The sequence below is a fragment of the Mus musculus genome, chromosome 7, assembly GCF_000001635.26.
Source record: "Mus musculus strain C57BL/6J chromosome 7, GRCm38.p6 C57BL/6J".
In the NCBI taxonomy this organism is placed as follows: Eukaryota; Metazoa; Chordata; class Mammalia; order Rodentia; family Muridae; genus Mus; species Mus musculus.
Window position 1 is genome coordinate 75,119,261 of NC_000073.6, and position 17,633 is coordinate 75,136,893.

Below are 17,633 nucleotides of genomic sequence, written 5' to 3' on the forward strand. Positions count from 1 at the left end.
ACAATGACCACTATCCTGTCCCTTACTATTAATAAAATTTAGCATTCTTTGACTCAGGAAACATGGTATGCTAGCCAGCCAAAGCCCAGAAGCTCTGTTGTTGACTTTAGGAATACCACTAAAATACTTTTCAGAACTAAGCTCACCCATCCTCCATACTATGCCCATCCTTGTGAGCATTTATCCACTGTACGTATAGTTCAAGATCCCCTTCAAGTAGAGAAACACCTACTGGGTAATGAACTTGACCTTCTGCTTTTAAACAAAGAGTAAACCCTGGCAGCCCTGGACCACTCTGCCTCCATCCACCTTCTCTTCCTTCTTGTTGAGCCCCACGCCATCCATATTGTCCCAAGTCTTCATGTTTTCTCCTTAGTTCCCATTGGCAGGCCTGAGCTTAGCTCCAATGAGGATCGAATGATACAGAAGGCTTTAGTCACTCTTACCCCTCCACTGAGACAGCTTACGTTTGTCCTCTGGTTCTTGTCACTCACTCAACTCTATCAAACCCTAGCCTACCCAGGCCCAGACCACTGACATCATCTTGGAGAGAAAGTCAATTGCCCGGGAGACGTTTGGAACATGGACTTCAAGAAGACCAAGGCCATGCATGGTCCAAGATTCAGCTTCTGAGCAGAGTAACTTAAGTTAGGTCAGAACTGACCTCTGGTTGGTGGGATACAGCTCAACTGTGATCACATCCAGAGCATTCCAGGCTGCAATGCTGGTCCCACAGAACAGGCATTGCCAGCCGATCATCGCAGACTCGCTGTTGCCAAAAAACAGGAAGAAGCAGCAGACTGCAGAGATGAGCATGGAGCCGCCTATGGAGACAAGACGAAGGTGGAAAGAAGTGTGAGGCCTGTGGTGTCCCAGAGTCTGCTCCCCAGAGGATTTGCCCACACCCCCAATCTCACAGGCTCAGGTGAAGTAACATGTCACTTGAGTAACTAGGTCCAACTTCCACTTGGGAAGAGCACAAATGGAACAAATAAACTCACACATATTTTAAATTCAAGTATATACGATGGAAAAGTAAATATTGACATGTACACATGGAAAGAGTGGATATACATTTATATACAACTCAAAAGTTAAGATATTAAGAGTCAACTGCTTTTTTAAAGAAATGTAAAAATAAAATTAAGAATCAGAGCTCACATAGCTTACGTTCCAATGTGAATACATTTCAGGTCAGCTACAAAGGGAAAATTCCAGAAGTGCTGTTCCGCTTCTCCACCTATGACCTGTTCTGGTTTGAATTTTAAAAGCCCCCCAAAAAGCATATATGTTGGATGAAGCGTTGTCCCCAAGGCAGCCACACTCAGAAGTAGAGCCTCTGGGGACCTCTGGGCTCATTAATGGATTAATCATGTATGGATTCATCATTTAATAATAGCATCTGAAGGAAGAGCTCCCTGTGCTCCCAGGCCATCATAGGGTGAACAGCTTTGTGCTGTCACATTCTCCCTGTCATGATGCTCTGCCACAACACAAATGCTCAAACAATGGAGGCAAAGGCTGCGAACCAAAATCTAAAGTCGGGAATCAAAATAAATATGTCTTCCTTCTAAGGGCAAACACCCTTCTAGAGTGTTGTTATAGCAACAGAAACAGGACTAATGCATCATCATCTCCACCACAGAGATCCCTCTGCCCTCCCAAAACCTACTGCAACCTCCTGAGAAGCTGGGAACCATTGTCACCATGATGGGAAGACAGAGGAGTGGAACTGCTCAGTGACCACCATCCCATTTTAGAAGCTCCATCTTTGGCAATGGCTAAGTCCCTCCAGGACCACAGCTCCTTTCAGGTTATTCTTCCACTACTGTTTGAGACCCCGTTGGGCTCTGTGAATGCTGTTTTTTCCCCTGGTTCCTGCCACCATAGGATGACAGCTGCCTCCCACTTTTGCCAGAATCTGAGAGTCTGGCCTCCCTCATTTGTCCCGACCCTGGCCACATGTGTAAAGCTGTCCATCAACAGTGTAGGGAAAACTACACCATTCAGGGAGAACTCTCTGACTAAGAATCCCACTGACGGAGATGGTAATAAGAGACCCCATTTTAAAACTGGATGTAGCAAACCCTTTCCAAACCCAAGAATTCCACCCAGAGAAGCTTGGAAAGTCTTGGGTTGGCTCTGGTCATGACTGACTGGACTACAGGCCTGAAAGGGTCTGGAATAATGTGCGGATGAGGCCAAAAGTAAAGCAAAAGTAGTGAGTGCCAAAAAGTAAGTGGGTGAGCTTCCCACCACCATCAGGGCAATGGGAACAAGTATCCTCCTTGCCTGGAATCCAAATGCTTTTCTGACTACCCAGAAACCTCCTTCCTCATGGGATCTCACCCTGGAGTCACACAGGGACTCGGGGCTGTAAGTACAGTGGGAAGTGTAAGCCTGGCAAAGGAGCTAATGAATAATAACTATCCACCCAGATACTGCCCCCTCTGGGAAGGGACAGGGCTGTAAGCAGCCAGGAGGGAAGCACAGGGAAGGAAGCTGGCATCTATGGGCCACAAGAGTCCTGAGAGCAATTCCCTCCAAGCACATGCTCTGCTCCAAGAGATCAATGTGAGGCTTAGCTAATACATCCTGACTAATAAAACACCATTGCCAAAGTATGCTATGGTCAAGGAGCTTCCTCGACTCCGTGCTAACTGCTCCTACCGTAGACGTGCACGGTCCACTGCCCCTTCGTTTCCATAATCTCAATTCCTCTTCTAATTAAGAGGTCTAAGTTCAAGTTCAAGCCTCACCACTTTCTCTCTGTGTGGCTCTGAAAATGTCCTCTACCCGCTCCTGCAGTGTCTCATTTTCCCATCTGTAAAATGTTAATATCAATAGTACCCACCCCGTGGGGCTTATGAAATGCTTGGAACCCAGCCTGGCAGACCAGCATCCTGGCTAAATGGAATCCCTAGTTGTGTCTGTCTCCCAATCCATCTTTTGCTCTTTAAACATGAGGATGTTGATGGTCTCAATTACTGTTATATTCCCACAGCGTCCTCCACAGTCTGATGCAGAGTAAGGACTGTATAAATAAATGTTTATTAAATGAATAAATGAGGGTGTAGCTAATAGCTTCATTAGGAAAACTTCTACTCTGCCCTTAACAAGAAATGACTTCTCCTAGACGAGAGCTCTGAGGAGGATCAGGACAAAGCTGCAGCAGCCAGGCTGCTCTGAGGGGCACAGATTAGAAAGCTGCTTCAAAGCATCTCTCTCCATCCCATGGTGGCCTGGGAGAAAGGAATCTTCACAGAGCATCTAGTGCTCTGAGCTCTCTCTCTCTCTCTCTCTCTCTCTCTCTCTCTCTCTCTCTCTCTCTCTCTCTCTCTCTCTCTCTCTCTCCATATATATATATATATATATATGGATATGGATGTGCATGTGCCTCCCACCTTCCTCTCCCTCTCTGTCCCTCTCTCCCTCCCCACTTCTTCCCTCCTCTCTTTCTCTCCTCTCCCCTCCCCTCCCCTCCTCTCCCCTTCTCTCTCTCTCTCTCTCCCTCTCTCTCTCTCTCTCTCTCTCTCTCTCTCTCTCTCTCTCTCTCTCTCTCTCTCAACAGTCTCCTGACAAGAACATTTCCCCCTAACAGAGGCAGCTCAGTCTGCAGTACCCACGAGACAACTTCCCATCTTTCTAATAAGATACCAGAGCCAAGATCACAGGCACATCTTGTGTTCATCATCCTGAATATTCATCTCCTAGTTACAGTAATAATATCAAGTAATATCAAGTAATATCAATCCACATGCCAAGGAAGATTTCTTCCCGCCAAGACTTGATTTCTTTTCTCTTCTCCAATAAAATGACAATGTGATTGATTTTGTTTCCCTTTGTGTTCCGACACTGGATAATTTAGTGTTCATTTTCTCAATCAACAACATCCTGAAGGCGGATCCTTAATGGTTCCTTTATTAATGTGCCTCCCTCCTACTTTCCTAGCACTGCTCTTGGCTCACACTTAGAGCACACTCTCACTGACCCTCAGTGCACACATGTCACTTCTTTAGACCCCTCACAGTGCTGTGTTTCAGTATCCAGCGGTGCACATCCTGCTGGAAGGAGGCAAGGCAGATGTGAATACAGCTGCCACTTCAAAAGCCTGCAACATACTAAGTGTTGTAAGACGTTTGGGCTATATTATGTCTAACTCTCACAAAATCCTCCCAGTTATTATTCCTCATATTATCAGGAAACCAAAACCCAGAGAAAAGCATATGTTCAAAATCAAATGGCCATATGTGCAAATATTTCAACAAGAGTCTGTCCAACAAACACTAAGCTAATTATCTGCAATTTAAAATAGTTTTTTATTTATTCACCTATTCATTCACGATTTTGTACACACATCATAGAATTTCATCATGTCTTTTAGCCCCTCTCACTTTCACTATTAAACAACAGAAAGTCACTACAAAATAAGAAAAATAATATGATTTGCCTTAAACTATCAAACTATCATTAAATAACATTGTATATATTTCCCATCATAATGCTAAGAAGCAGGTACGGTAGATCTGTTTCATCATCATTATGAGAATGCTAATAGAACACTCTAGAAGTGATGAAGAGCCCCTTCCCTGCGCTCAAATCCTTTATATGAAACCCTAGGAATCTGTAAATGTGCCTCCTTGGTTTAACAGCAGCAGATCCAGCGTTACTACAAATAACTTTGCTTTCTTTAAGAAAAGGAAACAAGCCATTGTGGCCAGGAGACCCAAATGCTCCATTGTGAGCAACTTACCAATCATCTTGAGTCTTCCAATTCTGTCCATGAGCAGGGCAGAAATTATGTTCCCAGGCAAGACAGAGAGGCTGCCGAGGAAGCTGACGAGGTAAATCAGAAAATCATTGTCCTCTTCAAAGTCCATGTGGCAGCCCTCCTTCTGCTCCAGAAAGGTGGAATTGATAAACCGACAGTTGATGAACTTGTGTTTGTAGAGGTCTGAGGAGAGAAAGAAGCCTTGGTTCATGGGAGTGGATGGGACCTGGGTAAAGAAAGCAGAAGTGCAGATGCCCTCTTTATGGGCAAGCTGTGACCTCAAAGTCACAGTGATGTTTGTCCAAAAATGTGATAATCTGCTCAAGTTCCTAGAATAAAGAGAAATGAAGACAGATGTGATGATGCACGCCTTTAATCCCAGCACTTGGGAGGCAGAGGCAGGCAGATTTCTGAGTCCGAGGCCAGCCTAGTTTACAAAGTGAGTTCCAGGACAGCCAGGGCAACAGAGAAACCCTGTCTGGAAAAACCATAAAAAAATTAAAAAGTAAAGAGAAATGAAACTAATGCCAATTTTAGAGACATTTTGACATGTGTATATTTGTGTGTTGTATGCATGTGTATTTGTGTGTTCACATGTGTGGGGGTATCTATGTGTATACACATGCATATTGAGACCTGAAGCTGTTGGATATCCTTCTCAACCACTCTCCAATTTACCTATAGAGATGGGATCCTTACTGGAACTGGAGCTCACTTATCCCTGCTAGGAGGAAGCATAAACACAGGCATGGAGCAAGAAATCCAGTGCAAAGAGATTTTTTGAACCATGTAATTGAGAAATGGATTCAAACTCCATCTCCTTGCTAGCTGTGGCCGCGATCAATTGCTTACGTCTGTTTGCTCAGCTCTAAGGCAGGGATAATCAGAATACATTTCCCGCTGAGGCCCTGGTGGTGGTGGTGGGGTCCCACTGAGGCCCTGGTGGGGGGGGGGGGACTCTGACAATACTCAAAGGAGCGCCCTGTGTCCCTGCTGCTCTGAGAGGTCTTTAAGCCATGGTGAGCACAGCCAAAGTAGCAAGAGTGGTGGAGCGCTAGAATTCTGTGCTTTGTTTTTAATCATGAAAACCTGAAACAGTGTGATTCTGAAATGATCTTTGTGTCTTGCCTTATGCACTGAATCTGTACAGAGGAAACAATTCCCTTTTGATTTTTTTAAACTGGTTTTTAATTGTGCAAGTTTTAGATTATGCACAGTCTCCAGGAATGAATCGGAGATGGAAACCACAGACCTCCCAGAATGCTGGTTTTATGACTGTCATGCTGTATTGTTGTATAGCATCAGTCTCATTCAGAATTTTTGCTTATATGAATAAAAAAAAACGAAGTATAGACTAAGGAAATATCAGAATGATACCTAATGTATGCCCTTCCTGGGGGTAGAAGTCATTTCTCTCTCACAAAAGCTGGCACTGATGGCTAGGAATCCCTTCACTCCTGCTTCAGCTCTGCCTCTCGGCTTTGGTTCTAAGCCCCAGCCCATCTTTGTGTATTTCTCCCAGGGTGTCCTTCTTCTTACCTGTGTTGTAGAAGGTGGTCGATTCGATGGTGCAGTTCTTGAAATACGTATCTGTGGATGTCACATCTTCAAAATAGCATTTGTCAAAGAATGTGTCCTCAAAGAGGACATGTTTAAAATACATCTTTATGAACCTGTGAGGAAGACAGCATCCGTGAGTGAAGTGTCCCAGGGAAAGAAGAATGCTTGTGACCAAATGGAAAGCACAGAAGGACAAAATCAAGACTGGTGTGGCAAAGGTAGCAGAACATGATTGCAAGCCAGACCCGCTGCCCCATTTTTACTGCTGCTTTTCAGTTGCTGGCAATAGGCTCTGGGGCTATAGAAGACAGCATCTGGTCTAGGTGTTCATGGACGAGCCTGTGCCCATGGCATAACTCCCAAATCCCAATCCAAGGACCTTCCCATCAGCACGACAGAAATGTGGAAAGCATTAAATGGAGATACCTTCAACAGCTTCCTTTCCCATGAGCCTTGAACTAGTGCAGATCCTCAGGCTAGACATACATGTAAACAGATAAGCACTGTTCCTCACAGAATGTAATCAACACAGCTTCTTTAGAGAACAATTTCACAAAATTTAACTTGTACATTTCCTTTGACTTAGGGATTATCTTATATGCATTTGCTCATATATTTAAAAAGATACATGCTGGTATTCATAACAACATTGCTTATAATAGCAACAGATTATTAAATGCATTCAACTAGAGATGTATATGTGCATGCCTGAGAGCTAGATAGATGACAGACAGATATCATGCAGGCAGATCTATATGTATTAATATGGAACAATATTTAAGATATGTCAAATAAACCAAATGTGATCTTGTAATCTCAGGTCTTGGGGAGGTTGAAACAGGGGGATTGCTTTGAGTTTGGGACTACCTAGAGAGTTCCTAGACAGCCTGGACTATAAGCAAGTCTCTGTCCAGAAAGGAAAGAAGGAAGGGAGGGAGGGAGGAAGGAAAGGACTGATATATTAAGTAAAATATTAAATCAAGATATAATATAGAGTTGATAGAATATGATACATGTTTTCAAATACATCTTCAGAGTTAGACCACAAAATGAAAGCAGGTGGGGGGCCTGGATTTGGATAAGGATAGAAATTGATCAACTTAATTTTCACTTTAGACCAAGGGTATGTGGATGTTGTTGTTGTTGTTGTTTTGATTTTGGTTTATTTGTTTGTTTTCACTTAAAAGCATCCCATTAATAATAAGTGGGCAAGGCATCTGGATACTTATAAGGTGCAGGCACATTGAGAAGCTGCTTGTTACAGCTCCAACTTCCCTGTCAACTTAGAAAGAGAGCATGCAGATCTCCGCTGTAGCATGGTCAGATGTTTAAGCTGGAAGCCTTTGAATAAGTTCTCATTCATGAGCAATTACAAGCCCCTTGTACCTTCATACATTTACACAGTTAATCTTTAGCCAACCTTTTCAGAGCATGGTACTAATAATACTCATGGGTACTAGGTCCTGTCCTGTGAATAGAGAGAAAAACCATGTTCCCCACCCTTCGATCTAAGTGATGGGGAAAAAAATGATGCTTTAAGCAAAGTAGACCTACTGCCAGATAGCGGAATCGCAGAGACAGAGCAACACAGGGTGCTGAGGGTCATTGTTCCTCTTGTGCACCTAAGATACACTTTGTGGCCATGGGTAATGGCCAGTGTTCCATTGCGCACTGCTCAGAGCCTAACTTAGAAACGCTCATAATTAGCTTCTGCAAATGGACCTCCTTCCCCCAAAAGAAGGCTCAGGCCAGTGATTGCCACAGTGATAGCCTCTGTCCATGTCATCAGAATGAAACTGGGAAACTACTGTTAAATATTCAGTCTCCATTGCTGGACATGGTGTAGAGCACCTGTAATACTAGCACTGGGAGTCCTAAGGCAGGAGGATCATTCAAGGCTAGCCTAGGATGTATAGTGAGACCTCATCTCAAGTATACACACACACACATACATACACACACACATGCACACGTGTGTGTGTGTGTGTGTGTGTGTGTGTGTGTGTGTGTGTGTGTATCACAGTCATCTGAGGCAGAGAACAGATTATTATACTATCAATGTTTGCTGAAATGATTGATTTAGAAAATAAAAATCCTTTGTGGAGGAGAGCCTGCAGATGATTCACAGCAGGCATGGGAGTGAAGCATATAGCAATGAGAATGAAACTGGGGTCAGATTGACTTCGTCAACCTAGATCAAGACTTTGGGAGTCTGATGCCAGGTGGCTAATTCCCAACAAATTTAAATAATATAATTTGGAAGTTTCCTAGTGTAATACAATTCCAGGTGCACAAGGAAGTATAATTGCATCAAAACTACCTGTACTAGTTAACATCCTAGGGGAAATCTGACCTGGTCTCAGTCATATAGATAGCATAGAGGTCATTTGGGCTGCTAACCACTTTTGGTCCTGGTTGTGAGAGCTCAAAGAACCCCGGCTATGAGGGCCATTAACATTACTAGCCACCTTTAGTCCTGCTTGTAGCAGCTTGATATAGCCTGGACTTGTAGCCTCCCACAAGCCTGAAGCAGGCTGAGCCAGAGCTTGACCTTGCTGCCACTAAGGAGATTATCTAGGGTGGAGCCTTCCTCCCTAGATCACTCTATTGTTGAGCCACTGTTACTGTTCCTCTTCAAGATACCGCTACCTGCTGAGAGGCCCCAGATCTATTCTGGAGACTATGCCCTATCATCACCTGCAGCTGGTTCCAGGCCCCAAGGATGAGTTGGCGGGAATGGACTTTCCCCCCTCTTTTATAAAGCGAGTCTGTCCGCCATTAAACATTTGAACCTTGAGCAGACTAGTTGTCTTGATTCCATTATTTCTCAATCCACCTAGGCTCCCTTTTCTCTTCCAGTTCCAAGATGCCTTCCAGGCTCGAACCCGGACATGAGAGCCGCAGGCCGGCCCCAACACTGGACCAACAGATAAAACAGATCACCAGGCTATTAATCACTTCTAATTCCCAGTTTTCTGGGGGAAAGAACAGGTTTTGAATCCTGCATGCTTACAATTCCTAGTTTCTCTGGAGATCTGTAGACACAAAGGCTTTCGTGCTATGCTCCCAACAACTTTGAATCATTTTCCTTAGGTACCCATTTGGATGGACATTTAAACTCAAGCTTACAGAATCTGTCATTAACTTTCTAGTTCTGAAAAAAAAAAACTAACTAGGACATGGAAGCTAATACCTGTCCATCCAGCATGAAGGAGGCTGGGGTAGGAGAATAGCTATGAGTTACAGGCCAGTCTTAGCTACAGAGTGAAACTCTATCAGAGTGGGGGAGAGCTAGGTGGAATTTGCCTATAATCCCAGCATCCCAGCATCCCAGCATCCCAGCATCCCAGCATCCCATCATCCAATTTGGAGGTACAAGCAGGAAAATCAAGAATTCAAGTCACCCTCGGGTAGGAATCTGTGGCCAGCTTGACCTATTCAAGACTGTGTCACAAGGGGGAAAGGTTTGGGGGAGTAGAAGAGGGGAAGAGAAGAGAGAAACAGAAAACTAATTGGGACATTTTTAATACAGGAAGATGCCTATGGTTTCAAATTATGTACACCAGATGTGTTTACATAGGACAGCTATTCCTGTCTCAGTCTTTGCCTCTCTTAAGATATCCTTCTCTTTAATATAATAATGGGCTGGTATTTTAATATTCTTCCAAGGGTAGCTAAGAAAGCTGAGCCATAAATCAAAAATGAATCTGACGCAGGCAGACCTTAAAATATGTCTCCAAGTGGGTTATAAAAAGCTAACGTTATAAGGAAAAAGATAAAAGGAGAAAGGACCAACACATTTTATGAGTCTCTCTGTAGGTCATCTCTTCCGATATCTAACTTGTACGTTGAGTCATCTCAAGATTTCTCATTAGGAAGGTTCAGAGGCTGAAAGCAACATGACCACAAAACCCAGGTATAGTGGTACCCACCTTCAATCCCAGAGTATTACGGGTTCAGGGACAGACTGGGCTATATAGTAAGATCTTGTCTCTAAGTACAGTGATTGAGGTTGGGGAGTGAGTTAGCAAAAGACAATGTATATGTTATTCCCTTAAGGAAAGAGAAGCCACTGGTAATGCAGAGTCTGGAACAAAATTATTATGACAACTTTGCTGACCCCAGCAGGCTCCAGTGGATAGTCCCAAATCTGTGATTATATGGGCAATCCTGGCTAAACCCAGTAGGTGACAAAGCAGAGAGATTTGAACATGTGAAGAAGGGTTGTTGGAGTGTGAGGGAGGTAAGCAAGGCAGAGGGGAGAGTGGTCTGAATGCATTGCAATTTATACATGTGTGAAATTGTCAAAGAACAAGGCTAAATAATAAATTTTAGAAAAGAATCATTATTGGGATAATCTATTTCAGTCACTCTCAGACTTAACGCTTTGTCCACCAAGGGATATAAAGGACACCATATTCATACCAATGTAGTCCTCGTGTTTGTGGTCTAGTAGTGTCACTGTCATAAGACTGACTCTACAGAAAGAGTTGATGATTATAATTGACTGTGATCATTGCCAAGACAGAGGCTAGACTATCCAGTCACCACCCAGGCTCAGAAAACCACTGCAGTAGAGCACACAGAAAGAATGTAAGAGCTTGAGGATCAGGAAGAGTGCCATGAAATGCTGTGTAGGGGGTGTGGCAGGACTGTTATGCTCAGGAACTAAGAGCAGCCACGATTCCCAACACAAGAGCAAGCCGATAATATTTCAGCATACATAGGAGAGGAGCTCTTGAGGCTGTACTCTAGCTAAGGAGGTAGGGGAGGGAGAGTCATTTATCTTCATGAGTATGCCCCCACCTGCTAATAGGCTGTCCATGCTGTGGTGGATGGTCCCAAACCCATGTGCATACAGGGAGCACTAATTTGACTTTAATGGGCTATAAAACAAAAGAGAAGAGGAGGGGTGAGGGAGGTGAAAAGGGGCAGTATTGGGGGAGGCCAAGAGGGAGCATAGGGGAAAATACAGGTGGATAGGATCAAAATTCAGTATATACATATAGGGGAAATTGTCAAAACTGAATCAAAAATATTCTTTTTTGAAAAAAAATGTGTTTGATAGACTCACCAGGACACATGTCATAACGAAAAGAATAAATTGCTGAAATTATACATAATTCAAAAGAAACTATCAAATACACACAGAGAAAAATAAAGACAGAAAGGAATATCTAAAACTACAAGGGCATACAGGACAATCTAATATAGGTAGCATTCATAATTCAAGATGAAAGGGGGACAGAATTTGTCAGAATAAATATGTGAGATAATGGTGAATGATTTTCCCAAAGAAATATGGAAACAAAACAATAACTTGAGAAGTTCACAGAGGAAGGTACCAGAAGCACAAGAAAGAGAAGGAAGAAGTGTCGTGCACACACACAGATAAGTAACAAATACAAGGTCAAGGTCAAGTGTGGGGCCACGCCTTCAATACCAGCACTTGGAACACAGAGGCAGGCAGATATCTGTGAGGTCAAGGCTGCCCTAGTCTGTATCATAATGACTTCCAAGACAGGCAGGGCTGTTACAGTGCGAAACCCTGCCTTGGAGGGGAGGGAGGAAGAAAATATTGAAAGGAGGAAGATTTTGAAAAATCACATCAGATAGACTGACAGGCAGATAGGCAGACAGATAAAACTGTAGCAGGAGCCAGTGAGATGGCTCAGCGGGTAAAGGCTCTTATTATACAACTTAAGAACCTGTGTTTCAAGAAAATCAAGAAGAGGGAAGACCAATGGGTGGATACTTCAATGGGAACAAAATACCCATGAAAGGAGTTACAGAGACAAAGTTTGGAGCTAAGACAAAAGGATGGACTATCCAGAGACTACCCCACCTGGGGATCCATCCCATAATCAGCCACTAAACCCAGACACTATTGCATATGCCAGAAAGATTTTGCTGAAGTGACCTGTTATAGCTGTCTCGTATGAGGCTATGCCAGTGCCTGGCAAATACAGAAGTGGATGCTCACAGTCATCTATAAGATGGAACACAGGGCCTCCAATGGAGAAGCTAGAGAAAGCACCCAAGGAGCTGAAGGGGTCTCCAACCCTATAGGTGGAACAACAATATGAACTAACCAGTACCCCCAGAGCGCATATCTCTAGCTGCATTTGTAGCAGAAGATGGTCTAGTCGGCCATCACTGGGAAGAGAGGCCCCTTGGTCTTGCAAACTTTATATGCCCCAGTACAGGAGAATGCCAGGGCCAAGAAGCAGGAGTGGGTGGGTAGGGGAGCAGGGCAGGGGGAGTGTATAGGGAACTTTTGGGATAACATTTGAAATGTATATAAAGAATATATCTAATTAAAAAAAAAGAACCTGTGTTTAATCCCCAGAATCCACATAAAAGTGGGAGGAGAAAACTGACTCCACCAAGTTGTCCTGTGCATGCTGTGGCACACATATCTCCCCCAACACACATCACACACATGTACATATGTACACATGCACACATGCGCACACACACATACACACACAAATACAACATGTACATAGAAAAGTTTTATTTAAAATATGGGACAGTGGTTCTCTTTCTAATGCTGCCCACTCCCCTTTAATATAATTCCTCATGTTGTGGTGACCTCCAACCATAAAAGTATTTTCATTGCTACTTCATAAGTGCCATTTTGCTACTGTTGTGAATCCTAATGTAAATATGTTTTTCTGATGGTCTTAGGTGACCCCTGTGAAAAGGTCATTTGACCCGAAAGGTTGTCACTGGTTGAGAGCCACTGGTATAGAGGAAGTAGAGTTTTCATGTGAGCATATCTAAGCAAGACCCTTCCTACTCAGGAATTTTACCTTCAGTTACTCTAGCGAGAAAAGCTCTTTCTCATAAAGATAATTTTTTGCAACATTATTGTAATGGTGAACAATTGTCACCTAAATGGCCAGCAACAGAATAGATAGATAGTAGCATATGCATGAGATGAAATTCAAGTTTAAAAAAAAATGAGTTGTGTAGCTATGCTAGCCATCACCATAGCTGCAGCTACCTGAATAGGTCCGGCAAAGAGTGGATCCATAAACTGTCAGACAGAGAAGAGATCCACAAGCCCCGCCCTCCCTATGGGAGCTGTAGGCACTTGATGGCTCTAGGTGACAGAAAGCCATTGTCCTTAGTGACGTGGCCTCTGTGATTGGTCACTCTCCCACAGACAGCTTTGTGCACATGCCCAGGTTACACCCAGTGAGTCACCATGCAAAAACAAAATCAAAATGAAAAGCCACGAAACTAGAATAGAGACCTGGTAAGGAGGGGGATGATAGTGGGAGTGGAGTCAGAGGGGTAAGGGATGGAGGGAGGTGAATGTGCCTGGAATCTATTTTGTGCATTTATGAAATTGTCACAGAATACATGAATTTTGAAAAGAGTGTGATCCTAAACAAACAAAAAGAAGTTGTATAATAAGCATGTGCAAAGCAAGGAATGGAAGTGCACAGTTGTAATCCCAGCCAGAGGTGGAAGCAGGAAGATCAAGAATCCAAGAGCATCCTCAGCTACAAGGCAAGTTTGAGACCAGCCTGGCCTACACAAGGCCCTGTCTCAGAAAAACAATCGTAATAACAATTAATGTACATTATATATTTTAGCTGAAACGTGACACATACAGAAGACTGTCGTGCAATGCTTACAGATACAGAATTACACTGGAAAATACACAGAGGCATGCACAAATATATAGCACCAACTCCTGACAATGGTGGTCTGAAGAACGTAGCTTAGAGCGGTCTTTCTCAACCTTCCTAATGCTGTGACCCCTTAATACAGCTCCTCATGTGCAGACTCCCATCACACAATTATATCCTTGGTACTTCATAACTGTAACCTTGCTGAACCACAATGTAAATATCTGACGTGTAGGAGAGCCAATATGCAACCCCCAAAGGGGCTGTGAGCACAGGTTGAGAACCGCTGTTCTATGATACAGTGCATGCTTCATATGTAAGAGGTGCTGGCATCAACTCCAAGTAACTTCTCTTCACAAGAAGGAAACACGGTTCACAAAATGAGTACTTAAAACCTAAGCTAATGACCTAGACGTTATGGTTTATAAGGCTGAGTACCCCAAATAGTGTTGTCTGTATTATTCCCTAGTCTCTCAAAGTACAGAATATTCCACCATAAAAAGAAGGCAATAGTTCTTCAAAGGTGATAGGATTACAGAACCAATAATGAAGAAGAGTCTTAGGAGCTCAATTAGGCACAAAATAAGCCTCCGATAGTCAACAGGTTTCTTATGTATTTGCAATCATAAACCTTTTATTGGGAGAAAGAGATCCTGTTTTCAGTGCCCAGCAAAAATTACAAAGTGCCCAGAAAGACTGTCAAGAAGAATGTATACGTGACCCACACAAAGCAAGAAGTGGTACTGAGAAATTCTACCACATAGTTTAATATGTGTTCCATATGTGAACGGTAACCTTCAAGTGCAGGTTGTGAGACGGACAGCCCAGTATATTGCGGCAATTGCCTATGTTCACCACCTACTGTTGGCATTTGCAAGGGACTTTACTATATTGAAATTAGCCACCATTAGTGTTAAAACCCACATCTTATTTATGTGCTACTAAAAAGGGACCCTGGTGGCATCGTGACCTTTCACGCAGTGCATGGGATCCACCTTTGCTCACTGCCTGACTCTGCCTCCCCCTCTGCTTCCTGCCATGCTCCCAACCTCATTTAATGGTGAATCACGAGCCTCGTTTGCACTCTGAGCTACTCGCAGCTGACCTTTAATGGAAGCCCTGTTGACTTCATATGACTTTTTAATAAAAAGCCTTTCTATTCCTCAATGGCAAGTCACCTCTGTGAATGGAGGTGCAGTCCCACTGCAAACCCAACCCCAAGGGTTCAGAGTACAGCTTCAACTTCCCTTCTGCCAAAAAGAAAAATGGAAATCAGGTCATGGCTTCCTGAACTCTCACAGACAGGAATCAGGCACCTCTCCCTGGTATCCTTCCCCACACTAACCCACTCACAAGCGGGTGCTGTCTCCTTGAAGCAGTCCCATCAATTAGTTAGCTACTTAGTTAATACATACGCAGACGGGAGCCCAATCTTTCTCTTAATTACTAGTAAGGGTAACCTAACCTGGCATTTTGGCTAAGAATTATAAAATATGAATTTAATCCTTTGCCTTTCTTGCAATTTGAAAATCTCACAAACTCTGAGGCAAACACTATGTTGGAATGCAGAGAGCACTTATGTCCCATAAAATGTACCAGTGGCTGATCTCTTGGCGTGGGGCCAAAAGTGGCCTGTGCACTTTGATTTCTTCTTGAGGTCAAGGTTTCTCGGAAGGATAAGGATTGGCTTTCAGTGGGACCTACAGTACACGGAGGGAGTCTGAGGCCCTTCATTTTCGCCATGTGTTTACTCAGTAAAATAAAGCATTTTCGTCTACATTTTAAAGCAACATGTGCATGATGTCATGGGGCGGGGGGGGGGCGGGGAGGCAGGGGGACGGGGCGGGGGGGTGGAGGGGAATACAGGACAAAAAGGATGCCTAGGAGGATCAACAGCTTGGGGCTTGGAAAGAAGAGGTATTGTTATGTTCTGACCACCAGGTGGCAGCATAACACAAAAGACAAAAGCATGGTAAATTTTCAAATTTGTCCATGAAGACAGATACGTTTTGAATTCAATCAGCTTCAGAGGGGACCCCGTGACAGTGCCAATTTTGTGATAATGTGGTGGATAGGGAGTTAATGGCACTGGGAGCGATGTGTCTAAGCCATAGCACCTCCAGAAATTCCGCATAATTCTATGGTCACTCACCCACCACTTACCTCAGTGACCTTACTAGGTACAATTTCAGAGGGCAACTTCAAGGGGCCCATGCTATCCTGGAGAAAAATATGACCTGGAGCCTATCATATGTCCTGCCTTTGTCTGCTACTTCACCTCCAGGGGGCAGCCTCATAGAGGAGATGCAGCAGTCTAAACTCTCCACGTCATTTGTCCCGTACAGAGGGAGATGAGTCAAATGAACTGAGCAACCTCACAAAGACATAAGCAGAACCTTTCTAAAACTCCAGTGACTTCTCCCCTAAGAACAAGACTCCCACTGACCACAGAACATACTGGTCTACCTTCTGAGGTAGTATCATATGAAGAATAACAAAAATGAGTTTCATAATAGCACAGAGAAGCTTCCAGAATCAAAGGGAAAGCTCAACGACCAGGCCACAGATTTTTTTTTTGTTTTTGTTTTTGTTTTCAGGGACCTCAGCATTAAAAGTTGTGCATCCATTATTTCCCAGTGCAATGGCAAAGCCCGTGGTCACTCACACAATGACAGTCACATCCTAGGAGCTTGCTAAGCACAGTTCAAGCTCAAAAGAGGACACGCTCAGCCCAGTGGCACCAGATGGAATGTGGCTTTCTGTAGTACCCTTTCATCAAAGGATCAAGTTCTCAGAAAAGACAGACACATTGGTCACCTTCTACCAAATGTCATGTTATCTTATAGTCAGGGCACAAGGGGGGAACCTCAGGGGTGGGTACAGTACAGAGTCAGCCCTCAGGGGACTATAGTATCTCTAGCAGTAAGGATGGGTTGTGAGGGCCACTCTATCCTTGGAGTCCATCCTTAGTACACCGAGCTCTCAGCATCCCAATGCTCTCTTCCAAGGGAACCCCATTGACTGCCACTCAGGCCCAGGGGAAGCCCGTGGTTGCACACTTACTTATCGTTCACAAGCTTCCCATGTTGGTGGATCTGGTTTTCCATGGTAAAGTTGATCGTGGCGCCATGCACGTGCTCACCAAAAAACACCTTCATTTTAGACTTATATTCTTCATCCTGGAAATAGCGGATCATGTCGGGGAACCACACCGTCAGGCCGTAGTAACTGCAAGAGAGAAGGAGGAGAATCTAAAAGGCCCCCCCGGACTGGCTCATTCTTTCAGCAGTGGAATCTGCATCCATGACTTACTGTAGACCACAATTAATGTAGTAATCTGGTTCATTATTAGCAAATGGAAAACAAAATTCGTCACATTAGCACACCTAAAAGACGGAAGAAAATGATATTCTGATATGCACTTGATTAAAAGCTCACAACAACAAAGCCTACCAGTAGATTAGGGACTGGTGGGCCCTTTTCTAACCTATAGAAAACAGATCTTAACTCAAAAGCCAGAACTGTAGTAAAAGGAGACACGGTAAAGATATTCTCACTGGGTGAGGACCGCATGCTCCGCACTGCTGACTCGGCAGCACTTAGACAACCCGAGTAGATGAAAGACAGAAAAGAGGAAGGGGGCTGAGCAAAGAGGTCAG

The 17,633-nt window shown here is 43.8% G+C and overlaps 1 protein-coding gene across 8 annotated transcripts in view; it reads right to left on the bottom strand.

The window, feature by feature from the left end:
• Nucleotides 1-17,633, bottom strand: part of Sv2b (synaptic vesicle glycoprotein 2 b) — a 194,369-nt gene that overhangs the window by 4,367 nt on the left and 172,369 nt on the right. For all 8 annotated transcript variants that reach the window (NM_153579.4, NM_001109753.1, NM_001360573.1 and 5 more), the window contains 4 exons: nucleotides 17,038-17,202; nucleotides 6,311-6,444; nucleotides 4,754-4,954; nucleotides 665-824 (listed from right to left, as the gene is read on the bottom strand). In NM_153579.4, the coding sequence (NP_705807.2) occupies nucleotides 665-824; nucleotides 4,754-4,954; nucleotides 6,311-6,444; nucleotides 17,038-17,202 (660 nt within the window). The remainder of the gene's footprint in view (nucleotides 1-664; nucleotides 825-4,753; nucleotides 4,955-6,310; nucleotides 6,445-17,037; nucleotides 17,203-17,633) is intronic.